Source organism: Sturnus vulgaris, chromosome 34 (assembly GCF_052056855.1).
Source record: "Sturnus vulgaris isolate bStuVul1 chromosome 34, bStuVul1.hap1, whole genome shotgun sequence".
In the NCBI taxonomy this organism is placed as follows: Eukaryota; Metazoa; Chordata; class Aves; order Passeriformes; family Sturnidae; genus Sturnus; species Sturnus vulgaris.
This window is the reverse complement of record NC_142276.1, coordinates 281,118-307,972: the sequence shown is the minus strand read 5'-3', so window position 1 is coordinate 307,972 and position 26,855 is coordinate 281,118. Positions and strand designations below refer to the sequence as shown.

At 64.3% G+C, this 26,855-nt stretch overlaps 3 protein-coding genes and 1 long non-coding RNA gene across 4 annotated transcripts; all 4 read left to right on the top strand.

Moving 5' to 3' along the window:
* Positions 1-598: 598 nt before the first annotated feature.
* SF1 (splicing factor 1) lies at positions 599-10,460 on the top strand. Its single transcript, XM_088155075.1, is given in 19 exon segments — positions 599-1,085; positions 1,679-1,804; positions 3,494-3,572; positions 5,488-5,602; positions 5,604-5,638; positions 5,744-5,833; positions 6,509-6,692; positions 6,773-6,888; positions 6,971-7,078; positions 7,514-7,688; positions 8,157-8,320; positions 8,322-8,404; positions 8,976-9,035; positions 9,209-9,269; positions 9,271-9,359; positions 9,904-9,974; positions 9,976-10,073; positions 10,075-10,129; positions 10,132-10,460. Coding segments are annotated over 19 exon segments (2,394 nt in total). The 5' UTR covers positions 599-613; the 3' UTR covers positions 10,345-10,460.
* Positions 10,461-11,799: 1,339 nt separating this feature from the next.
* On the top strand, positions 11,800-20,944 carry PYGM (glycogen phosphorylase, muscle associated). Its single transcript, XM_088155084.1, is given in 23 exon segments — positions 11,800-12,141; positions 13,138-13,239; positions 13,490-13,568; positions 14,462-14,565; positions 14,790-14,921; positions 15,044-15,155; positions 15,481-15,563; positions 15,865-16,008; positions 16,096-16,188; positions 16,413-16,563; positions 17,088-17,250; positions 17,448-17,562; positions 17,649-17,750; positions 17,844-17,918; positions 17,920-17,992; positions 18,400-18,431; positions 18,433-18,459; positions 18,863-19,004; positions 19,484-19,491; positions 19,493-19,692; positions 19,865-19,999; positions 20,225-20,291; positions 20,674-20,944. Coding segments are annotated over 23 exon segments (2,535 nt in total). The 5' UTR covers positions 11,800-11,898; the 3' UTR covers positions 20,827-20,944.
* A 742-nt stretch (positions 20,945-21,686) lies between these two features.
* On the top strand, positions 21,687-26,012 carry RASGRP2 (RAS guanyl releasing protein 2). The gene is made up of 10 exons (XM_088155008.1): positions 21,687-21,756; positions 22,373-22,460; positions 23,074-23,132; positions 23,231-23,350; positions 23,434-23,635; positions 24,262-24,435; positions 24,613-24,729; positions 25,136-25,424; positions 25,549-25,626; positions 25,894-26,012. The coding sequence occupies exons 2-10, from the start codon at positions 22,452-22,454 to the stop codon at positions 26,010-26,012; spliced, it is 1,167 nt and encodes a 388-aa protein (XP_088011134.1). The 5' UTR covers positions 21,687-21,756; positions 22,373-22,451.
* A 222-nt stretch (positions 26,013-26,234) lies between these two features.
* On the top strand, positions 26,235-26,854 carry LOC148220582 (uncharacterized). The gene is made up of 3 exons (XR_015798726.1): positions 26,235-26,352; positions 26,464-26,599; positions 26,833-26,854. It is a non-coding gene; the product is annotated as an uncharacterized LOC148220582 (long non-coding RNA).
* The last annotated feature ends 1 nt before the right edge of the window (position 26,855 follows it).

Sequence of the window (26,855 nt, the reverse complement as noted above, 5' to 3'; positions counted from 1 at the left end):
CGTTCTGGTTTTTTTGGGGGGTGAGGGGGGAACGGACCCCTCTGAGGGGGCGGCTCCCATGATCCTCCGCGCGCGGGCGAATCCCGCGATGCTCCTCGAGAGGTTTTGGCGGGCCGCTCTCCACGCCGCCCTCCAGCCCCAGCTCGACCAATCAGCGCGCGTCTTTCTTGAGCGACAGCGGAGGCAGCCAATCGGCTGCGCCCGGCCAAAGTCTGCTGCGAACGTCACTCTCGCCCGGCACGGGGTCTCCCGCTGTCCCCCGCCGGGGGCGCAGGGCGGGGCGTGGCGCTGCCAATGGCGGCGGAGCCCCCGCGGCGTGTCCCGCCCTCCGCCGCGCCACCCAATTACCGCTCCGTGTTCTTGCTCCCCCTTCCCCCGCGCTCCGCCTGAGCGACGGCCCCGACGGCCAATCCCCTCCGCCAGCGCCTCAGCGCCCGCCCCCGCCCTCGCTTCGGCCCGCTGGCCAATCCCCGCGGCAGCTGCTCTGATTGGCAGCTCTTTCAGCCAATAGACGCGTGCGCTTCTGTTGAGTGACGCGCGGCTCAGCGAATCGGAGCGGCGCGCGCGGCGCGGCGGCGTGGAAGGTTCGCGAAGGCCGCACGGGGGCCGTTCTATGGCGACCGGGGCGAGCGCGGCCCAGCCCGGCCCCGCTCCCGGCCCCGCCGCCCCCCGCGCCCCCATGGCCGCCGCCGCTTTCCCTTTCGCGGCGCTGCCGCCACCGCCGCCTCCTCCTCCGCCGCCTCCGCCACCTCCGCAGCCGCAGCCGCCGGCGCAGCCGCCTCCGCCGCCACCTCCGCCTGCGCAGGCCCCGGGCGGCCCCGCGGCCCCGCAGCCCCCGGGCGGCCCCGCAGCCCCTCAGCCGCCGCCCGCCGCTCCTTACGGGCAGTTCCGCTTCCCGTCGCCGCCGCCCGGCCATGACCCGCCCGCAGCCCCCGCGGGGGCTCCGCCGGCCGCCCCCGCCGCCCCCCCCCAGCCCGCGGGGGCTCCGCAGCAGCCGCGGCCCGAGGAGGGCGCGGGGGGCGCGGGCGCCGGCTCGGGAGATGCGGGGGGACGGGCGGGAGCCGCGCACAAGCCCCGGAGGGCAGGTACGGCCCGGGGCGGGGGGGATAGCGGGGGGTTCGTGGGGTGGGGGGCGACCATCGGGGAAGCGGGGGCGTTTTTGGGACCCCCGGGAGGAAGCGAAGCCCGGGTTGGGGTCGCGGGAAGGGTCTGGGGGGCGTCCCCGGGCTATAACCCCCCCGTTTTGGGGGTCAGGGATTTAAATCCTCCCGACTGGGGGGTCCTCAGATTGTAAGCCCCCGATTTGGGGGTCGCCGGGTTGTAACCCCTCCTGATTTGGGGGTCCCCGGGCTCTGATCCCCCCGGTTCAGGGGTCCCGCCGCTCTCTCGTTCCCCCCCCCGCCGGTCGCGACACGTGTCAGGACACGCGAGGCCAAGGTGGAGCCCGGGGAGGCGAGGGGAGCCCTTGGAACGCGACCCCCAAACCCCCAAAATCACCCCCAGATCCCCTGTCAGAAACAGCGACCCCTCCCCATATCCCCACCGCCACCACAACGCTTCATTGCGACCCCCAAAAACAACCCCGGGACCCCCAAAACCCCCTCCCCGCACCCCCCCGTGTCCCTCAGGAAGGGTCTGTGCTGCCGGGTTTGCCCAAATCTCGGCGTTTTCCCCGCAGATTTCCCGCGGAAGCGGAAGCGCAGCCGCTGGAACCAGGACTCGCTGGAGCAGAAGACGGTGATCCCGGGGATGCCCACGGTGATCCCGCCCGGGCTGACCCGCGAGCAGGAGCGCGCCTACATCGGTAACGGTTTGGGGGCAAAAAGAGCGCGTTTGGGATTCCCCGAGCCCGGGTTTGGGGTCAGGACACGAGGTTTGGGGTCAGATTTGTTCGCCCACCCTCCCGAGGCTCAGGTGCGAGCAGGAGCATCCATAAGAGTCTAGGGGGAAGATGGGATTTTGGGGTCAGAACCTGCAGGCTTTGGGTTAAAATCACCCCAGGGTTTGGGGTCAGAACCTGCAGGTTTTGGGTTAAAATCCCCCCCTGGGTTTGGGGTCAGAACCTGCAGGTTTTGGGTTAAAATCACCCCTGGGTTTGGGGTCAGAACCTGCAGGTTTTGGGTTAAAATCACCCCAGGATTTGGGGTCAGAACCTGCAGGTTTTGGGTTAAAATCACCCCAGGATTTGGGGTCAGAACCTGCAGGTTTTGGGTTAAAATCACCCCAGGGTTTGGGGTCAGAACCTGCAGGTTTTGGGTTAAAATCCCCCCCTGGGTTTGGGGTCAGAACCCCCTCGGGATTCTGGGGTTAAACCTCCAAGATTTGGGATTAGAAACCCAAGGCTCACATCAGTAACACCCCCAAATTTTTGGATTAAAACCCCCCTCGGTTTGGGATCAAAATCCCACCAGGATTTGGGATCAGAACCCCCGCCCCCCGTGGGAATTGGGGGGAAGTTAATTAAATCAAAAGTTGCAATTTTGGGCACTCCGTTGTAGGTTTAGGTGGAAATGTATAATTTTAATGCAACAATCTCTTGGTTAACCACTTTCACTTTATGGTAACAATGTATTTTTAGGTGTTTTTTTTTTTTGTGTGTGTGTTTTAAGGTAACAACGTTCTTGTGATAACCTTTACTTTTAGTAACAATCAGGTGCTTTAGGTAATAATGACTGTGTTTAATCACATCTCCTGTTCTAGGTAATAACAGTTGCTTTTTTTAGTCGTAGTCATGTGTTTTGAGTAATAACGTGGTTATTTTAGACGATGTTTATTTTTTTAGCAATAATCTCTCGTTTTAGGTAAAATTGTGGTTGTTTTAGATAAACCTGTGCTTGTATTAGGTAATAACTTTTACCTTCTGTAGTAATAATCTCACATTTTAGGTATCAGTGTGGTATTTTAGGAAATAATGCCTTTTTTTACTGATAATCTTCTATTTTAGGTAATAATGTGTGGTTTTATGGTAACAATCTAGATTTTCCATAAGAATGCCAGGAGGTTTGGTAATAATGTGCTTTTACATTTTTTTTGGGTAATCCTGTGATTTTTTTTGATAACGATGTGATTTTTTTTCTTTTGTCATAACCTGCTTTTTTTGGTAATAACATGTTTTTTGGGGTAACAATGTTGGTTTTTTTTGGGGGGGTGGGGGGGTGATAACTTGCTGTTATTGCTAAGAAGGTGCATTTTTCTGCTAATAATGTCGATTTTAGGTAACAACACCTGCTTTTTCTCACCGTAACCATTTGGTTTTAGGGCACTAATGCCTGTTTTTGGAGCCGGTGTAGGTAGAGAGAAAAAAAAATAAAAATAAAAAAACAACAACAAAAATGAATTTTAACCCGGCCGAGCCGGGCTGAGACAGGAAGGATTTGAGGGAGGAATTTATTTATTTTTTTTTAGTTTGTTTTTTTTTTTTTGGGGGGCGGGTAAAATGTGGGTGTTTTGTAACTGTGTCTCTCTCACCTCTCCGGGACCGGGTTCCTTCCAGTGCAACTGCAGATCGAAGACCTGACCCGCAAACTGCGCACGGGAGACCTGGGCATCCCCCCTAACCCCGAGGACAGGTCGGGACCTCCCCCCCCTGCCCTGCCCCCTCCCGGGCCCCCCCAAAACCTGGGCACCCCCCTCCCCATCTCCCCCCTCCTCCCGTGAGCCTCGAGCAGAGCACGGGAGACCCCTGGGTGTGCCCCCTCCCCCCCCCTTCATCACCCCCCACCCAAAATAAAAATAAAAATCCCAGGACAGGTCGGGACCCCCCCCACCTCCTCCTCCTCTCTCTGGATTTGGGGGTGCTGCTCTGAACCCCCCCCCACCCCCCAAAATCTCATTTTGGGGTGTTTATCCTGAGTTTGGGGGTGCTGCTCTCTGCACCTTTGTGAGCCTCGTTAGCTGCGGATTAATTACCGTGCTGGTGGTGGCTTAATGAGCTCTGGGGGTTTCAGGAGGCCCCAGCCCCCTCTGCACCCCCTTTTCCCCTCTCCTTTCCCCCCCTTTTTCACCCCAATTTGGCTCTGGGGGGGGGGGCAGAGCTGCCATTACCTGCGAAGGGCCAAATTCCCCCCCCTCCCCCCTCCTTCTCTTCACCTTTTCCGCCTCTTTTGGCCCCGTTTTTTCTGGGGGACCCCCTGCTCTGATGGGGGGGGGTCCCCAGCTCTGTGGGGGTCCCCAACTCCGGGGTTGGGGGGGGTCCCTGTGTCCTCAGGGACCCCTCACCTTCCGAGTCCCGGGCCGGGGGACACCCTCCAGCTCCCCCCACCCCCCCATCACCCCCCCCTTCCCCAGGTTTTGGGGGTGGGGGTCACCCCACACACCCAGCCCCAGGTTTTGGGGGTCTCCCAGGTTTGGGGGGGGCGCAGGCCCCCCGAGCTAACCCAGCCTTGCTCCTGCAGCGCCCCGGGCCGAGGCCGCTCCCCCCTCTGCGGCGTCGTTAGCGCTGGTTTGGGGGGGGGGGAAATTAATTAATTAATTAATGAATGAATTAATGAATTAACGATTAATCACGAGCGGGGACAGTGACGTCGCAGTTCCACCGAGGACCCGGCTGCTGCCAACCCCGAAAAGTCGCTTTTTCCCCCCAAACCGGGGGCAGGTTCGACTGTCGCCCGCGCCGGCTGTTTTTGGAGGATCCGCCTTAATCTCTTCCCTTCTTGCAGCCGCTGCCAAAATTCGCTATTTTGGGGGGGGAGGGGAGCCAAGGGCCGATTTAACTTAACCAAACCCGAGCGATTCTGACTCTTTTTTTTTTTTTTTTTTTTTTTTTTTTTTTTAATTATTATTATTTTTTTTTTCCTTCCTCGCTGATAATTCTGATTTTTAATCATAATCTGATTTTCTCACCCCGACACGGCTCAGCTCAAGCGACCTTGACTCTTCCCTCCGGGGCTGCCAAAGCCCCCCCAGACAGGGACCTTTTCCTCCTAGAAACCGGGAAATTGGGCAAAAAAACAAACAAACAAACAAACAAAAAAAACCAACAACAACAAAAAAACGGGGAGAACTGGGCACCAGCAGGGAGAAAAGGAGCAGGAACGGGGGCAAAGCCAGGGAGAAACAACAAAACCGGGGGACAAAGGGGCCAAACCCTGACCCAGCAGAGGCCGAAACGGGCAAAGAGGGGGTCGCTGGTTTGGGGAGGGGGAGGGGGCTGTGCTCTGCTGGCCTTAATTGGGCACTAATTAATGCTCCCCCCCCCAATTATCCCCTCCTGGGGGTGGGTGGGGGCAGTGGCACAGGGTGGTCATGGGGGGGGTAGGCTTGTGGTGGTTTGGGGAGGGGGCGTCTGGGGGGTTCAAACCCCCAAGCCCAGAGGGGTCCTGACCCCCTCCCCACCCCTCCACATCCCCCTCCCCATCACCGACAGCGATGGGGAGGGGAAACCCCCCCACCCCACACCCGGGGGCTGGGAGGTTTGGGGAGGGGGTTCCTCTCTCTCCGAGGGGTCTGGGGGCTTCGCAGTGACCCCCCGCCCCCCGGAGCAGGTCCCCCCTCCCCGGAGCCCATCTACAACAGCGAGGGGAAGCGCCTGAACACGCGCGAGTTCCGCACGCGCAAGAAGCTGGAGGAGGAGAGGCACAACCTCATCACCGAGATGGTGGCCCCTGAACCCCGACTTCAAGCCCCCCGCGGACTACAAGTGAGGGGGGACCCTCCCCACACCCTCATCCGGGGCTGGTGCTGCCCAGTTTTGGGGTTTGACTCCCGGTTTTTGGGGTTTTTTTTTTTTTTTGTCCTCGCCCAGGCCACCAGCGACGCGGGTGAGCGACAAGGTGATGATCCCGCAGGATGAGTACCCCGAGATCAACTTTGTGGGGCTCCTCATCGGGCCCAGGTAGGCACCCCGACATCCTGGGGGGAGTGGGAGGCCTCTGGGGTTTGGGGGGGATCCCCTCAGCTTCACCCCCGGAGCTTGGGGGAGCTCCTGAGAACACCGAGGTGCTGCTGGGTCCCAGTGTGGGTGTCCCCACTGCCCAGTGTGGGTGTCCCCACTGCCCAGTGTGGGTGTCCCCTCTGCCCAGTGTGGGTGTCCCCACAGCTCAGTGTGGGTGTCCCCACAGCTCAGTGTGGGTGTCCCCATTGCCCAGTGTGGGTGTCCCCACAGACCAGTATGGGTGTCCCCACGGCCCAGTGTGGGTGTCCCCATTGCCCAGTGTGGGTGTCCCCTCTGCCCAGTGTGGGTGTCCCCTCGGCCCAGTGTGGGTGTCCCCTCGGCCCAGTGTGGGTGTCCCCTCGGCCCAGTGTGGGTGTCCCCACAGACCAGTGTGGGTGTCCCCTCACCTCTCAGTGCCTGGGTTATCCCCCCTAATTAACAGAGGAGCGTTTAATGACAAACCCACGTCCATAACCAGCCTGAGCACACCGGTCTGGGTGTGAGACCCCCCCCAAAATCCCCAAGCAGAACTCGGAGGATCCCAAGCCAGGGCAAGGCTGAAGGAGGACGAGGGGGCTCTGTGTGAGCTCTGAGTGTCCCCCACCAATCCCCCCCCGTGTCACCTCCTGCTCCCAGGGGGAACACCCTGAAGAACATCGAGAAGGAGTGCAACGCCAAGATCATGATCAGGGGCAAGGGCTCGGTGAAGGAGGGCAAGGTGGGCCGCAAGGACGGGCAGATGCTGCCGGGCGAGGACGAGCCCCTGCACGCCCTCGTCACGGCCAACACCATGGAGAACGTCAAGAAAGCCGTGGAGCAGGTTTGGGGGGTGTCCCCGAAGGGCTTTCCCGGGGTTTTGGAGGTGCAGCCCCCCTGTCTGACGCCCCCTGTGCCCCCCAGATCAGGAACATCCTGAAGCAGGGCATCGAGACCCCCGAGGACCAGAACGATCTGCGCAAGATGCAGCTGAGGGAGCTGGCACGGCTCAACGGGACCCTGCGGGAGGATGACAACCGGTCAGAGGGGTCCCGCCCCCCCTTAATTCATTGAAAAACGACCCCCTTGGAGTGTTTAAATAACCCTGAGCCCCCTCCCCAGGATCCTGAGGCCGTGGCAGAGCACCGAGACTCGCAGCATCACCAACACCACGGTGTGCACCAAGTGCGGCGGGGCCGGGCACATCGCCTCCGACTGCAAGTTCGCCAGGTGACCCCCCCAAAACCAACCCCCAGACTCTCGTGGCATTCCCTAAATGTCCCCTGAAAACCCCTCAGATCTTCCTGGGATCCTCTGCCTGAGATCCCCCTCAGAATTCTCTCCAAATGCTTCTTAAATCCCTGAGACCTCGACTCGTCCCAAACCTTGAGATGCCCTAAATCAGCCCCGAAATCTCCCCAGACCCCTCCAAATCCTCCCCAAACTTCCCTGGGATTCTCCCAAGTCCTCAAAACCCCCCTTGGGATCCTGCCAATCTCCCTGAGATTTTCCCAAAACCCCATGAAATTCCCTTCAATCTTCTCAACCCTCCTGAACCCCCTCCCAGAGCTTTTCCCAGGGCCCACCCCTGACCCCTAGAATTGGGCTGGGGGGGGATTTGGGGGTGCAGCCCCCTCCATTCTCACCATCCCACGGTGTCCCCAGGCCCGGGGACCCTCAGTCTGCTCAGGACAAGGCTCGGATGGACAAGGAGTACCTGTCCCTGATGGCCGAGCTGGGCGAGGCCCCGGTGTCCGTGAGCTCCAACGCCGCCCACAACAACAGCCCCTTGTCCAGCAGCCACCGTGCAGCCAGCCAGGCTGGGGGCCAGCCCCCCCCGGTGAGTGAGCCCCCCAAAAAACCACCTGTGTGAGCCCCCAGGATCCACACACCTGCCCCTCGACACCCCCAAAAACAACAGACCTCCCCTCATGAGTGATCCCCCCAAAAACACCCCCAAAATCCACACACCTATCCCTGAACATCCCAAAAACAACAGCCCCCCTTCCCGGTGAGTGACCCCCCAAAATCCACACACCTACTCCCGAACACCCCCCCAAAACCAGCCCCATGTCCAGCAGCCACACAGGTGTGGGGAGCAGTGACCCCTCCTGTAAGTGACCCCCCCAAAACCTTCTGTGACCCCCCCCCAAGCCCCTCTCCCTGCACATCGGCCTCCCCAAATCACTTTAACCCCCCCAAACCCCTTTAACCCCACAAACTCCTTTAACCCCACAAACTCCTGTGACCCCCAAAAACTCTTTTATCCCCCCCTAACCCCTTTTATTTTTTTTTGCCCCCCACCCAGAGCCGCCCCCCCTGGATGAGCTCGGCTCCCTCGGAGAACCGCCCCTACCACGGGGGGCTGCACGGGGGGCCGGGGGGGCCCGGGGGTCCCCACAGCTTCCCCCACCCCATGGCTGGCATGGGTGGGGGGCACGGGGGGCACCCCCTGCAGCACACCCCAAACGGGCCCCCCCCCGTGGATGCAGCCCCATCACCCCCCCATGGGGGGGGGGCCGCACCCCCCGGGGCACCCCGGCCCCCACCACATGGGTACGGACGATCCTGGCTGGGGAGGGGGCTTTGGGCTGGGGAAAGGGGGGGGTTTGGGGGTGAAAAAAAAGGAGAATTGGGCCCTGCCAGCCTCTCTTTAAATGGGGAGGATTGGTGAGAAATGGGGCTGGGGGATTTTGGGGGTGAAAAGAGGGGGGGGGGGGTTCAACTTTCTGTTAATTTTTAACGTCGAGCTGGGGAGGTTTTGGTGGTGGGGGGAGAGGATTTTGAGGGTGAAAAGGGGAAATTTCACCTCGTTCTTAATTTTTAACATCAATCTGGGAAGGTTTTGGGGTGGGGGGAGAGGATTTTGGGGTGAGGAAGAGGAATTCGGTGGGGAACTGTGGATTTGGGGATGTGCAGGTGAGGATTTCGGGGTTAAAAGGGGGAGTTGAACATCGATTTTCCCAGGCAATATTTCGGGATGTGAACCTGGAGAAGGAAAGGGGATTTTTGAGGCTGCGTTTTTGGGGGGGTGGGGGTGTTGTTTTTGGGGGGTGGGGGTGGTTTTTTTGGGGGGTGGGAGGGGTTCCCCCCCATCCCTAAGGCCACGGTCTCTCATTCCCTCAAGATCAGTACCTGGGAAATGCGCCGGTGGGCTCTGGGGTCTATCGCCTGCACCAGGGAAAAGGTGAGACCCCTCCCCAAATTCCCCCTCCCCAATACAACATCTCTGTCCTGACCCCCCCCAAACCCCCCCTGAGCCCCCCGATTTTGCCCCCCCAGGTTACCATACCTGTGTCACTGACTCTCCTGACCCCCCCAAACCCCCCCTGACCCCCCCGATGTTGCCCCCTCCCCCAGGTATGATGCCGCCGCCGCTGGGTATGCTGCCCCCGCCGCCCCCCCCGCCCGGTGGGCAACCGCCCCCCCCCCTCCGGCCCCCTCCCCCCCTGGCAGCAGCAGCCGCCGCCGCCCCCCAGCAGCAGCAGCACCCCCTTGCCCTGGCAGCAAAGTGAGTCTGGGGGGGTCCAGGGGGGATTTTGGGGGGGTTTGGGGGCATTTCCTGTTACCCTGAGGGAGGAGGGAGGGGTTGATTCCTTTGAAAGGTGGGGAGGGGGTGGGGGTTGTATCCCACAAATGGGAGTTATTCCTTTAATTAACGTCTCACTAATTAACCCTAACCCTAATGAACCCCCCTGGGGCTCAGCCATGGGGATGGGGGCCCCATTAATTAACCCTAACCCTAATTAATCCTAACCCTAATTAACCCTAACCCTAATGAACCCCCCAGGGGCTCAGCCATGGGGATGGGGGGCCCCATTAATTAACCCTAACCCTAATTAACTCTAACCCTAATGAACCCCCCCCCCTCGGGGCTGCTCCTTTTGGGGATTCCCTGCACAAGAGGGGAGGGGTCCCCAATTAACCCAACCCCCACCTTTAATCACCCTGATCACTCTGGCTCCTTCTCAGCCTCCTTTAACACGAATCCCCCGTCCTCTCTAATTAACCCCAGCGCTAATTAACCCTTTTTTTTCCCTCCCCCCCTCTCACAGATACGACGACCACCACGAGCGCTGGCAGCGCCTCCCTCCCTCCCTGGCAGCAGCAGGCGGGGGGGGGTGCGGCGGGGGGGGGGGGCGGCTTCTTCGGGGGCCCCCCCGCTCCCCGGCAGCCCCTCCATGGTGCCTTTGCCCCCCGGGGTTCAGCCCCCACTGCCCCCCGGGGCCCCCCCCGCCCCCCCCGCCGCCTCCTGGCTCCGGGGGCCTGATGTACGCGCCCCCCCCCCCCCCCCGCCGCCCCCCCCCATGGACCCTTCTAATTTCGTCACCATGATGGGCATGGGGGTGCCCGCCCTGCCCCCCTTCGGCATGCCCCCCGCGCCCCCCCCCGCCGCCCCCCCAGAACTGAGCCTCGGACACTGCCGCTGCGGGGAGCCCCCCCCCCAAAAAACAAACAAAAACAAAACAAAAATGTCAGGGGAACTCCCCCCCTGAGGGACTGATCCAATGTGGGGATCCCCCCCCTGAGGGGCTGATCCATTGTGGGGACCCCCTAAAACCATCAGGGATCCCCCCCCGAGGGACTGATCCATTGTGGGGATCCCCCCCCCCGAGGGACTGATCCATTGTGGGGACCCCTCCCCCTTTCCTCCGTGGGCTGTTCCACAATGGGGCGCTCCCCCCTCCGTGAACTCATGGATTTTGGGGTGCCCCCCTCCACCCCCCCCCCCAGATCCCCCCGGGACCACCTCGTGAATTGATTTACCCCCCCCCTGAATTGAGGAGGGGGCGGGGAGGGGGCACTGATGGGGGGGGGGGGGAGGGTCTGCAAGGTGGGGGGGGGGGCGTGGAGTGACACAAACCTGAGGCCCCCCCCCCCCTCCCCCCCAAAAAAAAAATAAATCTCGGGGTCCCCTTTTCCTGTGTTACCCCCTCTTCGTTCTGGGCCCCCTCCCCCCCCCCCCCAAAAAAAAAAAAATCTCCCCCTTGTAGAGCCCCCCCCCCCACGCCCCCTCCCCCCGCGCTTTTTTTGTGTATGAATAAAGGAGCGGGACCCCCGTTGGGCCCCCCCTCATTTCGTGTCCGTGTCGTGTCCCCCCCCCCCACCCCCCGCGTCACCAGGGTCGGGTTTCACCGTGTCCCCTCCCCCCCGCCCCTCCCCCCCCCCCGCCGTGAAACCGGAGCCCCCCCGCCCCGCCCCCACCCCCTGCGGCCGTCACTCAGCCGCGAGGTCACCGCGAATGTCGCCGAGAATGTCGCGACCTTCAGGGACCGATCCGGTTACCGGGGGGGGGGGAGAGCACGCGGGGACCCCCCTCCCAAAATACAGACCCCCAGAAACACACGGACCCCCCCCCAAAAACACACGGACCCCCAAAAACACACAGAACCCCCCCCAAAAACACACGGACCCCCCCCAAAAAAACACACAGAACCCCCCAAAAACACACAGACCCCGCCCCCCTAATCCTCGGGAGACCCCCCAGGATCCCCCCCCCCGAGTGGGGACACACAGAGACCCCCCCCCCCCACCCCTCCCCCAGCGTTATTCGGGACCACCCCCCCCCCCCCGTTTTCTCGGGAGGGGTCTGAGCCCCCCCCAAGGGCGCTCAAGCTCCGCCCACTCATGAATAATTAATTACCGATTCATAAGAGGGCGGGGCGCGCATTGAGCCCCGCCCTTTCGCGAATAATTAATGAGCTGTTTATTATATGCGGGTGTGGGCGTGGCTTCATTAGAGCCCCGCCCCTTGTGAATAATTAAATTTGATCCCTTTGGGGGGCGTGGCTCCATCCGAGCCCCGCCCTCCTCATGAATATTCAACAGCCGCTCGCTCAAAGCCCCCGGGGCGCCTCAGCCACCGCCCCCGGCCCGGAGCCCCCAAACCCAAAACCCCCAAAACCCGGAGCTCTCCGCAGCCCCCCACGAAAACAAACCCCAAAACCCAACCCCCCCAAGCCCCACCCAGCCGGCTGCAGCCCCCTCCCCAAAATAAAAAAACTCCCCTCGGACTCTGCAGTGACCTCCCCCAGGCAATCTCTGTCGCCATGTCGCGACCGCTGAGCGACGAGGACCGGCGGCGACAGATCAGCGTGCGGGGCCTGGCGGGGCCCGAGAACGTGGGCGAGCTGAAGCGCAACTTCAACCGGCACCTGCACTTCACCCTGGTCAAGGATCGCAATGTCGCGACAGCCCGCGATTATTACTTCGCGCTGGCGCACACCGTGCGCGACCACCTGGTGGGGCGCTGGCTGCGGACACAGCAGTACTACTACGAGAAGGACCCCAAGGTGGGGGTCTGGGGGGCTTGGGGGGGTCCTGAGAGGGTTTGAGGGGGATTTGGGGGGGTCCTGAGAGGGTTTGGGGGGGATTTGGGGGGGTCCTGAGAGGGTTTGAGGGGGTCCTGAGAGGGTTTGGGGGAGATTTGGGGGGGTCCTGAGAGGGTTTGGGGGGGATTTGGGGGGGTCCTGAGAGGGTTTGGGGGGGTCCTGAGAGGGTTTGAGGGGGTCCTGAGAGGATTTGGGGGGTCCTAAGAGGGTTTGAGGGGGATTTGGGGGGCTCCTGGTGGGTCCTAGAGGGGTCTGGGGGCTGCAGACCCAGCGGTGCCACCGTGAGGAAGAGCCCGAGGTGGGGATTTGGGGGGGGGGTTGGGGGGTCCTGAGAGGGTCTGGGGGCTGCACACCCAGCAGTGCTGTAACAGAAGGAGCCCGAAATGGGGGAAAAGGGGGGGTCCTGGGGGTTTGAGGGGGGTCCTGGTGGGGTCTGGGGACTGCAGACACAGCAGTGCTGTAACAGAAGGACCCCCAGGTGGGGAAAAAGGGGTTCGGGGGGGTCCTGGATGGATTTGGGGGGCTCCTGGGGGGATTTTTGGGGGGTCCTGGAGGGGTTTAGGGGTTCCTGGGGGGCTCCGTGCCCAACAGAGCTGCTGTGAGAACACCCCCAATGTGGGGGGGGGTCCCCAGAAACCGGGGCTGAGGGGGTGGGGGGCTGTGGGTTTGGGGTCTTTGCAGGTTTGGGGAGGTCTCCGGTGCAGATTTTGGGGGTACATTTCGGGGAGGGGGGGTCAGGACTGGGGGGGTTCCTGCCCCCCCTGCCCTTCCCCAGTTAAATTTATCCTGACCTTTCCCGCTGCCCCGGCCCTGCCATTTAATCCCGACACCGGATAGCGGGGGGGCGGCGGGGCCGGGGGGGGTCACCTGGGGGCGCGGGGGTGGCCGTGACCCCCCCCCAGGACACCCCCGGAACCCCCTGACCCCCCCATAACCCCCTGACCCCCCCCCTTTTAGCGCATCTATTACCTGTCCCTGGAGTTCTACATGGGGCGCACCTTGACCAACACCATGGTGAACTTGGGGCTCCAGAGCAGCTGCGACGAGGCGCTCTACCAGGTGGGGGGGACACGGGGGGGGGTCCTGGGGGGGTTTGGGGGGGCTGGGGAGGGGTCTTGGGGTGCTGCTGAGGGGCTGCGATGCGCGGCTGTCCCTGCGGGTACAGCGGGATTTGGGGGGGTGGGATGGGATGGGATGGGATGGGGGGGAATGCGGAGGGTGGGGGGCAGAGAGGAGACGGGGGGGGGGGGTTCGGGGGGTTTTGGGGTCCCCCCCTCCCCAACCCCTCCTGTGCTGTCCCCGTCCCCAGCTCGGGCTGGACATGGAGGAGCTGCAGGAGATCGAGGAGGACGCGGGGCTGGGCAATGGCGGCCTGGGGCGCCTGGCAGGTGCGGGGGGGTCCCCAAGGGGGTCCCCAAGGGGCTGGAGGGGGTCCCGCGGTGTCCATGGTCCCCGGGATGTCCCCACGATGTCCCCCCGGTCCCCGGGATGTCCCTGATTGTCCTCTCGGTGACAGCCCCGTCCCCAGCGTGGTCCCAGTCCCCGGGGTCTCCCCGCGATCCTTCTGCTCCCCCCGTGTCCCCAAATGTCCCCAATGTCCCCAGGGACATCCCCCTGCCCCCCCCCCCCCCCCAGTTTGTGTCCTGTTCTCCATGCCTGCCCCCCCACCCCCAGAGCCCACCAATGTCCCCAATGTCCCCTCAATGTCCCCCCAATGTCCTCAATGTCCCCAGTGTCCCCAGTGTCCTCAGTGTCCCCTGTATCCCCTCAATGTCCCCAATGTCCCCTCAATGTCCCCTGTGTCCCCTCAATGTCCCCAATGTCCCCAATATCCCCAGTGTCCCCTCAATGTCCCCTGTGTCCCCTGTGTCCCCAGTGTCCCCAATGTCCCCTCAATGTCCCCTCAATGTCCCCTGTGTCCCCTGTGTCCCCAATGGCCCCAATGTCCCCTGTGTCCCCAATGTCCCCTCAATGTCCCCAATGTCCCCAGTGTCCCCTGTGTCCCAAATGTCCCCTCAATGTCCCCAGTGTCCCCCAATGTCCCCAATGTCCCCAATGTCCCCTGTGTCCCCAATGTCCCCTCAATGTCCCCAATGTCCCCAGTGTCCCCAATGTCCCCCAATGTCCCCTCGATGTCCCCTGTGTCCCCTGTGTCCCCTGTGTCCCCAATGTCCCCTGTGTCCCCTGTGTCCCCCCAATGTCCCCCCAATGTCCCCAATGTCCCCAATGTCCCCAATGTCCCCTGTGTCCCCAATGTCCCCTGTGTCCCCTGTGTCCCCAGCCTGTTTCCTGGACTCCATGGCCACTCTGGGACTCGCCGCCTACGGCTACGGGATCCGCTACGAGTTCGGGATCTTCAACCAGAGAATCGCGGGGGGGTGGCAGGTACGGGGGGGGGTCCCGAGGGGTCCCGGGGGGTCCGGGGGGGGTCCCGGGGGGGTCCCGGGGGGTCCCGGGGATCATCCAGTCCCGGTGCATTTGGGGGGGTGGCGGTTTTTGGGTGCCCTCCCCCTGGACGACAACACCGAGGGAGGGTTTGGGGGGATCTCCGGGGGGGGGGGCGGGGTTTGAAGGGGAGGGGTCTCAGGTGTTTGGGACCCTCCCCCCAGGTGGAAGAAGCCGATGATTGGCTGCGCTACGGGAACCCCTGGGAGAAAGCCCGGCCCGAGTACACGATCCCCGTTCACTTCTACGGGCGCGTGGAGCACGGGCCTGGCGGCGCCAGGTGGATGGACACGCAGGTAAGGCACAGGTGACACGTCCAGGTGTGTGAAGGGACAGGTGAGGTGGATGTTTCGCGGGTATTTTGGGGGGTCTGGGGGTGTTTCGGGGGGTCCCTGGCACGCTCAGGTGTCACCCACAGGTGGTGCTGGCCCTGCCCTATGACACACCTGTCCCCGGCTACCGCAACAACACCGTGAACACCCTGCGCCTGTGGTCAGCGCGGGCCCCCAACGACTTCAACCTCAAGGACTGTGAGTGCCCAAATCCCCCCTAAATCCACCCCAAACCCCCCAAATTCACCCCAAATCCACCCCAAATCCACCCCAAGTTCACCCCCGGAACTCCAAATCCCCTCCCTGCCCCCCTCAGGCCCCCCCAAGACCCCAAATTCCCCCTCGATCCTCCCCCTTATCCCCATCCCAACCCCTCCTTTTCCCACCCCACACCCCCAAATTCTCCTCTTAGGGCCCCCCAGACCCCCCCACCCGCTCCCGAACAAACCCCTCATCCCTGAGCACCCCCACTCGGGGTCCCCCCACCTCGGGGGTCCCCCCTGACCCCCCCTGTCCCCCCCAGTCAATGTCGGGGGTTACGTCCAGGCCGTGCTGGATCGGAACCTGGCCGAGAACATCTCCCGTGTGCTGTACCCCAACGATAACGTGAGAAACGGGGGGAGCGGGGGGGACCCCCAAACCTGGCTGAGAGCATTAAAAACACCCCCAAAATCACGGGGGGGGGGGGGTCCTGGGGATCCTTATGGGGGGTCTCACGGGGGGGATACCCCGGGTTTTGTGAGGTAGACGGGATTTTGGGGAGCTGTTCTGGGGGTCGCAGGGGGAACACCCCCCAGGTTTTCGTGGGAAAGGGGTTTTGGGGGGGGTGTTTTGGGGTCTCACGAGGGGGCACCCCCAATTTTTGGATGGGGGAGGGTTTTGGGGTCTCACGGGGGTCTCTCGGCAGTTTTTCGAGGGCAAGGAGCTGCGGTTGAAGCAGGAATATTTCGTGGTGGCGGCCACGCTCCACGACATCGTCCGGCGCTTCAAATCCGCCAAATTCGGCAGCCGAGACCCCGTGCGAACATCCTTCGACGGCTTCCCGGACAAGGTGAACCCCGAAACTCCTCCCTGGACCCCCCAAAACCCCCGCTCCGAACCCCCCCTGACCCCTCCCGTCGCCCCCCGCCCACCTCAGGTCGCCATCCAGCTGAACGACACCCACCCCTCGCTGGCCATCCCCGAGCTGATGCGGATCCTGGTGGACGAGGAGCGGCTGGGATGGGATCAGGTGAGCGCAGGGGTGAGGGGGTGACACAGCAGGACCCCCCCCCAAAACCAAGGGGGTGGGCGGGGGGGATCCCCAAAACCTGCTGGTCACGTGGCTTCTGCATTCCGGGTTCTCCTCCAGGTGTGCGGTGCGGGATTGGGGGGGGGGGATTAGGGGGGATTGGGGGGGGTGGGGTCGCTGTGGTCACTCCGGGGGTGTCCCCACGTGTCCCCCCCCACCCCCAGGCGTGGGACATCACGGTGCGCACCTGCGCCTACACGAACCACACGGTGCTGCCCGAGGCGCTGGAGCGCTGGCCCGTTCACCTGCTCGAGTCGCTGCTGCCGCGGCACCTGGAGCTCATCTACGAGATCAACCAGCGCTTCCTGGACGTGCGTGGGTTTGGGGGGGTCGGGGGGGGTCGTGAGGGGTGGAGACCCCCGCGGTTTTGGGGATAGAGAGAGCCTGGATAGGCGGGGTTGTTTGGGAACAAATCCTGCGGGGTTTGGGGGTGTCCCTGACAGCTCCGTGTGGCACCCCTGGGTGATTTTTGGGGGGGGTCTCAGGAGGGGCGGTGTCCCGGGGGGTCTCAGGGTGTCCCTGGAGGTGTCCTCGATGTGCTCTGTCCCTGGGGGGGGTCTCTGGGGGTCTGGTGTCCCTGGGGGTGACAACTGGAGGGGTCTCTGGGGGTCCTTGAGGGTCCCTGGGGCTGTCCCTGGAGGGTCTCAGGGTGTCCTTGGGGGGGGTCTCTGTGGCTCCGACGTCCCTTGGGATGGCACTGGGGGGTCTCAGGGTGTCCCTGATGGGGTGGCACTGGGGGGGGGGGGTGTCCCTGGAGGGTCTCAGGTTGTCCCTAGGGGGTCTCTGGGGGGGTCTCTGTGTCTCCGAGGTCGCCCCCAGCCCCTTTTCCCGTCCCCCAGCGCGTGTACTCGCAGTTCCCGGGGACCTGGACCGCCTGCGCCGGATGTCGCTGGTGGAGGAGGGCGCGGTGAAGCGCATCAACATGGCTCACCTGTGCATCGTGGGCTCCCACGCCGTCAACGGCGTGGCCGAAATCCACTCCCAGATCCTCAAGGACAGCGTGTACGACCCCCCCCGTGCCGCCCCCCAATCCCCCCGACCCCTCCCCGCTCTGCGGTGCCACCCCCCGAGCTGTCACCTGGATCCTTGGGGACAGCTCGTGCAGGGTCGGCTGCGGAACCCCCAAATTCCCACCCCAGTCCCCATCCAGGTGTCCCCATCCAGGTGTCCCCATGTCCCCCCTCTGTCCCCCCCCCCAGGTTCAAGGATTTCTATCAACTGGAGCCCCACAAGTTCCAGAACAAAACCAACGGCATCACCCCGAGGCGCTGGCTGGTGATGTGCAACCCCGGCCTGGCCGAGGTCATCGCGCAGGTGAGATCACCTGGGGATCACCGGGGCTCACCTGGGCTCACCTGGGCCTCACCTGGGCCTCACCTGCCGCTCCCTCTCTCTCGCAGCGCATCGGGGAGGATTTCGTGTCCGACCTGGATCAGCTGCGGCGGCTCCGGGACTTTGTGGATGACGAAAGTTTCATCCGGGACGTGGCCAAGGTCAAGCAGGTACGGGGGGTTGGGGGGTGGGGGGTGGTCCTGGGGGGCTCAGGGGGGTCCCGGCCGAGCCCCCAGCCCCCTTTTTTTTTTTTTGTGTTCCAGGAGAACAAGGTGAAGTTCGCGGCGTACCTGGAGAAGGTGTCGGGGGTGCGGGTGAACCCGGCCTCGCTCTTTGACCGTGCAGGTGAAGAGAATCCACGAGTACAAGCGGCAGCTGCTGAACTGCCTGCACGTCATCACCCTCTACAACCGTGAGTGGGGGTCCCCAAAACCCCCCGAGACCCCCTCCTCACCTGGGAGACCCCCCCAAAATCCCCCGAAAACTCCCCTGAGAAAACACGAACTGAATCCAGCCCCTGGGACCCCCCCAATTCCTGCACGTCATCACCCTCTACAACCGTGAGTGGGGGTCCCCAAAACCCCCCCGGGACCCCAAACCCACCCCCGGGACCCCTCCTCAATCTGGGAGACCCCCCCTAGAAACCCCCAAATCCCCCCTTCCGGACCTAACCCTGGCAAACCCCTGGGACTCCCCCCAAAAATCCCCCCAAAATCCCTCTGGGACCCCCCCGGGACCCCTCCCCGATTTGGGAGGATCTCCCTTCACTCGTGCCCCCCTCCCTCCATTTTGGGGTTCCCCCCTCCCCCCAAATTTCAGGGATCAAGAAGGACCCCGGGAAACCGTTCGTTGCCCCGAACCATCATGATCGGGGGCAAGGTGAGGGGGTTTGGGGGGGATTTTGGGGGGATTTGGGGTTTTTAGGGTTTTTTTGGGGGGTATTTTGGTGGTTTTGGGGGGATTTTTTTAGGAGCTTTGGTGGGGGTTTTGTGTTTGTTTTTTGGGGGGGATTTTTTTTCTCTTTTTCTTGGGTTACTTGGGTGGGTTTTTGGGTATTTTTGGGGGGGGCTCGGGGGCTGTTTTTGGCGTTCATTGGGGATTTTTTGGTTGGTTTTTTGGGGGGTTTGGGGGGCTCAGTTCTCAGGTTTTCAGGGGCTCCGTTTGGGTTTGGGGTGAGGGGTCAGAGGTCTCTGGGGGGGAGTCCCTGTGTGGTTTTGGGGTCTCTGAGGGGGGGTCCCTCTGTGTTTTTTGGGGTCCCTGAGTGTTTTGGGGTGCCCCCCAGGCCGCCCCCGGTTACCACATGGCCAAGATGATCATCCGCCTGGTCACGGCCATCGGGGACGTGGTGAACCAGGACCCGGCCGTGGGTGACAGACTCAGGGTTCTGTTCCTGGAGAATTACCGGGTGTCGCTGGCCGAGAAGGGTGGGGGACCCCAAAAAAACCTTCCTGGACCCCCAAAAAACCTCCCCACTGAACCCCAAAAACCCCCAAAACCTTCCCCCGAACAGCCCCCAAATCCCCTGACCCTGCCCTGAAATCCCCAATCCCCCCTGAGGGTTCTGTTCCTGGACCCCAAAACCCCCGATAATCCCCGATATAACCCCAATATCGCCCGATATAACCCCGATATCCCCGATAAAACCCCAGGACACCCGATAATCCCCCGATATCCTCTGATATAACCCAAATATACCCCGATATCCCTCAATAGAATCCAAATACACCCGATATCCCCCCGATATCACCTCGATATCTCCCGATATCGCCCCGATACACCCCGATATCTCCCGATATAACCCCAGGACACCCGATATCGCCCCGATACACCCCGATATCCCCCCGATACACCCCGATATCTCCCGATATAACCCCGATATCGCCCCTCTGCCCCCCCCCCGCAGTGATCCCGGACCGCGGACCTGTCGGAGCAGATCTCCACGGCGGGCACGGAGGCGTCGGGCACGGGCAACATGAAGTTCATGCTGAACGGGGCTCTGACCATCGGCACCATGGACGGCGCCAACGTGGAGATGGCGGAGGAGGCGGGCGAGGAGAATCTCTTCATCTTCGGCATGAGGGTGCCCGACGTCGAGGAGCTCGACAGGAAGGGGTGGGGGTCTCGGGGGGACCCCCCCGCTGCGCCCCCAGAGTGACCGGGGCACCCATGGACCCCCTCCATGGCACCCAACCCCCCCAGAACCTCCCCAAATCCCCCCCAAATCCTCCCCAAACCCCTCCAGGACCCCCCAGGACCCCCCTGAACCTCCCCCCCGCCCCCCCAGGTACCGCGCTCAGGAGTTTTACGATCGCCTGCCCGAGCTCCGCCAGGCCGTGGACCAGCTCAGCTCCGGCTTCTTCAGCCCCCGCCAGCCCGACCTGTTCCGCGACATCGTCAACATGCTCATGAACCACGACAGGTCGCGACAGAGGGGGCGGAGTCGCGACAGAGGGGGCGGAGAGGGGAGGGGGGTGATGGGGGGTTGGGGGGGGGGGGTTGGGTGAGGGATATCGGGGTTCAAATCGCGATGGGGGGGGTTCATATCGCGATTGGGGGGGGGGTTTCATATCGCGATTGGGGTCCCGGACCCCCCCCCAGGGTTCCCCCCGTGACCCCTCCCGGTTTTGCCCCCCCCCCCCCCCAGGTTTAAGGTGTTCGCGGATTACGAGGCGTACGTGAAGTGCCAGGAGAAAGTCAGCGCGCTCTACAAGGTGGGGACCCCTCCCCAAAAAGAGACCCCCACCCCCCAAAAAACATCCCCCAAGTGACCCCCAAAGAGACCCGACCCCCCCCCCCCCCAAAAAACGGGACCCTCCCCAAAAGCCCCGGCACGATTTTGGGGGGTCCCAAAAGCCGGGAGGGGGCACAGAGGGGTCGAGGGTCCCCAAAATTCCACGAGGAGGAAATGGGGGGGGGGTCCCCAGGTATTGTGGGGAGGGGTCTGGGAGCAGGAGGGGAACCCCAAAACCCCGCGGGGGGAGGGGGGGGCAGGGCGGTCTGGGGGTGTCCGTGAGGACACGGGGGGGGGTCTGGGGGTGCATTTTGGGGTCTCCCCCCGGCCTGACGCCCCCTCCCCACCCCCGGACACCCCAGAACCCCCGGGAATGGACCCGGGCCGTGATCCGGAACGTGGCGGCCGCGGGGAAATTCTCGAGTGACCGAACGATCGCTCAGTACGCGAGGGAGATTTGGGGGTGCGAGCCCAGCCGGCAGCGAATCCCCGCGCCCGATGAATCCCGGGAATAACGGGGACCCCCCCGGGACCCCCCCCCAGACCCCCCCGTACAGGGCACCCCTGAATCCCCCACCCAAAATACCCCAAATTCAGCCCCGGTAACGCAATCCCCGCCCCCGAATTGTGGGGAACCCCCCCCAAAATCCCCCCCCGGGATCCCCCCCCGGGATCCCCCCCAAATCCCCCCCGGGATCCCCCCCAAAATCCCCCCCCGGGATCCCCCCCAAATCCCCCCCCCGGGCCCCCAAAAACTTGGACCCCCCCCAGAACCTCCTGTGCCTTCAGCCCCAACCCCCCAAATCTAAATTATAATTTGGGAGGGGTCCCCAACTGTCCCCGACACCTGGGACCCCCCCCAATCCGCCCCCCAAATCTCCCCCCAGGGGGATCCCCGGAATTTGGGGCAGTTTTGGGGCTCGTTTGGGTGGTTTTTTCATTTTATTTGGGGTGGGGGTCTCTCCTCTCCCTCCCCCACGGCTGCGGGACCTGGGTGGGGGCTCGGCCTCTGGGGAGGGGGATGGGAGGAATTTGGGGGAGGGGGTTCCTCCCTAAAAAAAATGAAAAAAAAAAAAAAATAAAAGAATTAAAGGAATTAAGGGAGAAAAAAAAAAAAAAAAAAAGAAATGACAGAAATTCGGGCTTTTTTTTTCGCGCTGCCTTTTTGGGGCTCGCGGGTGAATTTGGGGTGTCCGGGGGGGGGGTTTGGGGGGGGGGTGGGGTAGGGGGAATTTGGGGCCTCGCCCCCTCCCCAGGGCGGTGCCGCCACCGCCTTTTCTGTTGAACCACAAACCACTTCCCTGCCCCCGCCCCACCCAGCAACCCCCAAACCCCGGCTCCGCCCCCCACATCCCCCTGGGGCACCCCAAAACCCCCCCGGACCCCCAAATTCCGGCTCCGCCCCTGCCGCGCCCTCCCCGCCACCGCCGCGGCCGCCGGAGCAGGTGGGGCTGGGCTGGGGGGTCCCGGGGGGGTTTTGGGGGGGGGTCTCGGGGTTGGGGGGGGATAGGAGAGTGCGGGACCCCCCGAGTGTCTCCCCAGAACCCCCTCCCAGCGCTCCCAGTTTCCCGGGGTCACCTCATCCCAGTGCTCCCAGTTTCTCCAGCGCCCCGCATTCCAACGCTCCCAGTTCCCCTCATTGCGGGGGTAGCGCGGTCCCAGTGCCCCCAGTATCCCCCCAGTATCCCCCCAGTCCCCCCCAGTCCCCCCAGTCCCGTGCCCACCCCAGCTCTGGGATTCTCCGGAATTGGCGCTCAGGAAGCGCCGCCTTATCGGGGTGTGCAGAACCCCGGGGGGGAATTTGGGGGGGTCAGGGGGGTTTGGGGCCCTCAGCACCCCCAGAATTCCTAAAGGAGACCCCCAGGACCCTCCAGTCCCCCAAACCCCTCCCGGGACCCCCAAACTGGGACCCCCCAAACCCCTTCCAGCCCCCTCCAACCACCCCTTGGTGCCCAAGGGACCCTCAGGACTTGGGGACCCCTCGGGACCCCCCAGATCCGGTTTGGGGGGGTCGTGGCCGGTCTGTGGTGCTGACCCCACCCCCAAATCCCCCCCTGCCAGTTTTGGGGTCCCACCATGAGCAGCTCCCTGGACCTGGACGAGGCCCCCACCCTGGACGAGCTTCTGAGGGGCTGCGTCGATGCCTTCGGTGGGGGGGACCCCGATTTTGGGGGGTCCGGGGGGTTTTGGGGAGTCCCTGAGGTCTGGGGGGGGGTTCCAGGATTTTGGGGACCCCTTGGGTTTGGGGGTTCCTGTGTTTGCGGGGGGAAGATTTGGGGGGGATTTGGGAATTGGGGGTTTGGGGTTTGGGAGAGGGGGAGTTCTGAAATTTGGGGTGTCCTTAAAATCTGGGGAGGGGGTTGGTGGTTTGGGGGTCTCTGTGTTTTTTGGGGTGACCCCCCCGCCCCTCCAGAACGCGCAGGGGAAGGTTCGGGACCCCCAACTCGTCCGACTCTTCCTGGCGACGCATCCCTGGTACCTGCCCCAGGCCGAGGTGGCCGGGAAGCTGCTGGCCCTATATCCTTGGGGACCCCCAGAGACACCCCAAAACCCCCCGGGACCCCCCAGAGACACCCCAAACCCCCCCGGGGACTCCCCCAAACCCCTCAGGACCCCCCTGAAATCCCTTTCATCCTTGGGACCCCCCCCCCAAACCTCCTGGAACACCCCAAACACTCCGAGCCCTCCCCCCCCGAACTCCCCCAAATCCCAGGACCCCCCAAACCCCCGTGCAGGCTCCTTGACCCCCCCGCACGGTGCAGGAGTCGGGGGGCTCGGCCGAGGGTCCCTCCCTGCGCCTCAAGGTCGCCCACTTGGTGCGGTGAGTGACCCCCAAACCCCCCTGGGGACCCCCCTGGGGACCCCCCCAGAGTTGTGGGTCCCCCCTGAACCCCCTTTTCCCTCCCCCCCCCCCTCCAGGTACTGGATCCGGGCGTTCCCGCGGGAGCTCTCGGGGGACCCCCAGGTTTTGGGGCGGCTGCGGGAATTGGGGGCGGCGCTGGGGGGAGACCCCGAAACCCCCCTGGGGCTGGAGAGCCTGTACGTGAGGGGGGGGACACGGGGGGGGGCGGGGGTCGTGTCCCTTTGTCCCTTTGCCCACTCGTGTCCCCCCCCGCGCGCAGCCCCGAGGAAGGTGACGAGGCCGAAGGTGACGAGGCCGAGGGTGACAATGGCGGTGGCACCGGGGGGGTCCCCGCGGGGGTCCCCGGGGGGGTCGTGGCCCCCCCCCGCCCGCGGTTCTCGATGCTGCTGGAGCCGCTGGAGCCGCCAGAGCTGGCGCTGCTGCTGACACACCTGGAACACCGCGGGTTCGCCCGGCTGAGAGTGAGACACCTGGGGGACACCTGGGGGACAGCTGGGGGACAGCTGGGGGACAGCTGGGGACACCTGGGGGACAGCTGGGGACACCTGGGGGACAGCTGGGGGACACCTGAGGACACCTGGGGGACACCTGGGGACACCTGGGGGACAGCTGGGGGACAGCTGGGGGACAGCTGGGGGACACCTGGGGACACCTGGGGGACAGCTGGGGGACACCTGGGACAGCTGGGGACACCTGGGGGACACCTGGGGGACAGCTGGGGGACAGCTGGGGGACAGCTGGGGGACACCTGGGGACACCTGGGGGGACACCTGGGGGACAGCTGGGGGACACCTGGGGACACCTGGGGGACAGCTGGGGGGACAGCTGGGGGACAGCTGGGGACAGCTGGGGGACAGCTGGGGACACCTGAGGACAGCTGGGGACACCTGGGGGACACCGCGGGACACCCCTCTGTGTGTGTGACAATCCTGTGTGTGACACCTGGGGACACCTGCGTGTGACACACCTGTGTGACACCCACCGCCCGCCACGTCACGCAGCAGGGCAGCGCCTGCCGTCACCCTCAATGTCCCCCGATGTCCCCAATGTCCCCCCGATGTCCCCTCGCTGTCCCCGCTGTCCCCAGCTCGGTGACATTCGCTCCTTCGCGCGCTCCGCGGGCACCGAGAGCTCTCCCTCTCTCCGCCGCTTGGTGGCGCTGTCCAATGGAATTTCCCGCTGGGTGCAGCTGCGCGTCCTGCGCCCCCTGGCGGCCCCGCAGCGCGCGGCGGCGCTGGGGCAGTGCCTGCACCTGGCACAGGTGAGACCCGGAACTGACCCCTAAAACTGACCCCGGGAATGACCCCCTGACCCCCGGGACCGACCCCGGGAATGACCCCTGACCCACAGACCCCCCCATAACCCCACCCCACAGTCCCTCCCCCCCAGAGCTGCCCCCAGCCCCTCCTCATCTCCCCCCCACCCCCACCTCCCCCAGAGCCTCCTGGAGCTCCGCAATTTCAATTCCCTCCTGGCCGTGGTCGGGGGGCTCGGCCACGGCTCCATCGCGCGGCTGCGCCGGACCCTGGTGCTGCTGACCCCCCCCCTAATCCAGGTGAGGGTCCTGGGGGCACTTGGGGGGGTCCCCGAGAGGGCACACGGGGGGTACAAAGGGGGGCCTGGGGCATCTGTGGGTGCTGGGGTGGCCCGGTGGGGTCCTGGGGGGGGTCCTGGAGCACAGGGGGGTGTTGAGGGGTATTTGGGGGGTTCTGGGGGGGGTCCTGGGGGTGGTGAGGGGTATTTGGGGGCTTCTGGGCGGGGTCCTGGGGGGGTCCCAGTGGGTACAGGAAGGTCCGGGAGGTCTTTGTGGGTTCTGGGGGGGTCCAGGGTGGGGGGTCCCGTCCCCCCCCCCGGCTCTTCTCAGTTCTAAAATGTCCCCCCCGTGTCTCCCCCTGTCTTTGTGTCCCTGTGTCCTTTGTGACCCCCCCGCACCCCAATATCCCCCCCCCCCCCTCCTCCAGCTGTGGGCACAGCTGGCCGAGGCCGTGGGCTCGGGGGGGGAATTACCGCGGCTACCGAGCCCTGCTGGGGGGCGCGGGGGGGCGCGGGGGGGTTTCCGGGTGCCGGCGCTCGGGGTTCACCTGCGGGACCTGGTGTCGCTGGAGGCGGCGCTGCCGGACTGGGGGGGCCCGGGGCGCCCCCACCCCAATAAACTGCGAGCTCGCTTCGCCCTGCAAGGGGCGCTGCTGGCGGGGCGCGAGCAGGGACCCCCCGGGACCCCCCCACCCCGACCTGCTGCGGCTGCTGGAGGTGAGACCCCCAAAACCGCCCCTGACCCACCCCAAAACAACCCCCCCGGGATCCCCAAAAATCCTCCCGGGATCCCCAAAGCCGCTCCCGGGACCCCCCCTGCAGTTCCGCCGCTGTCCCGCAGGTGTCGCTGGCGCTCGGGCCCAGCGAGCAGCAGCTCCACCAGATGTCGCTGCAGCGCGAGCCCCGCGAGAGCGCCCCCGTGAGGACGGGGAGGGAACGGCAGGGGGGGAGCGGGGAATGGGGAGGGGGAGAGGGGGGAATGGGGAGGGGGAGAGGGGGGAATGGGGAGGGGGCGAGCGGGGGAATGGAGATGCAGGGGGACAATGAGGAGGGGGTGTAAAATGGGGGGGGTGTGAAAACGAGGCGTGGGAAACACCTTGGGGTGGGGGGAGGGGGGGGGAATTCTGAGCGTGCACTGGGGGGGGGTCTGAAGCCCCCCCCCCCGTGTCTCCCCCTCCCCCCACAGGCGGGGCCCCCCCCGGAGCTGCCCCCCGCCCTCCCCCCCGAGCGCTGGGTCCTGCCCGAGCCCCCCCGGCCCCCGACCCCGAGGGGCTGCGACCCCGCCTGGAGCAGCTGTGGAGGTGAGGGGGTCGTGGGGGGGGTCTGGGGGGATTTGGGGAGGGGGGACCTGGAGGGATCGAAGGGTGGGGGATGGGGTCCGTGGTGAGAATTTTGGGTTCAAGAGACCTCGAGGGGTCCGGGGGGGGTTGAGTGGGAGGAGGGAGGGTCCGAGGTGACATTTGGGGTGTCCCAGGGTGGTCTCGGAGGGGTCCGAGGTGACTTTTTTTTTTTTTGGGGGGGGGTTTCAGTCAATTTTCCGGAATTTCGACGTGGACGGGGACGGGCGGATCTCGGTGGAGGAATTTGGGATCGTGCGGGAAAATTTCCCTCACCTGCCCCCCCTGGGGGAGCTGGACACCGACATGTGAGACCCCCAGAGACCCCCAAAACCCCCCTGGGGACCCCCAAAACCCCCCCAGAATCCCCCAAAAATGAGACCCCCCGTGACCCCTGACCCCCCCGTATCCCCCCCCAGGGACGGGGGGCTCAGCCGGGGGGAGGTCCTGGATTATTTCCTGCGCTGTAGCCAAGGACCCCCCCCGGGACCCCCCCACAATTTCCGGGAGCTGCGGGGGCTTCGGGCGGGGTCCTGCGAGACCTGCGGGAAACTGGTGAGTGAGGGGGGGGGGGCCCGAGACCCCCCCAAAACCCCCCCCAAAAACCCCCCAAACCACCCAACCCCCCCCCAAACCTCCTCCCTAAACCCCCCCAAAATCCCCCAGACCCCCCCTCCCTATGAGCCCTCCTGGGGGACCCCCCCCAAGGGGGAGGGGGAACCTCGGGGGGGCCTTTCAGGGGTCCTGGACCCCCCCCCCGACCTTTCCCTCCCTGCCCCCCTCCCCAGATTTGGGGTCTGCACAAGGATGA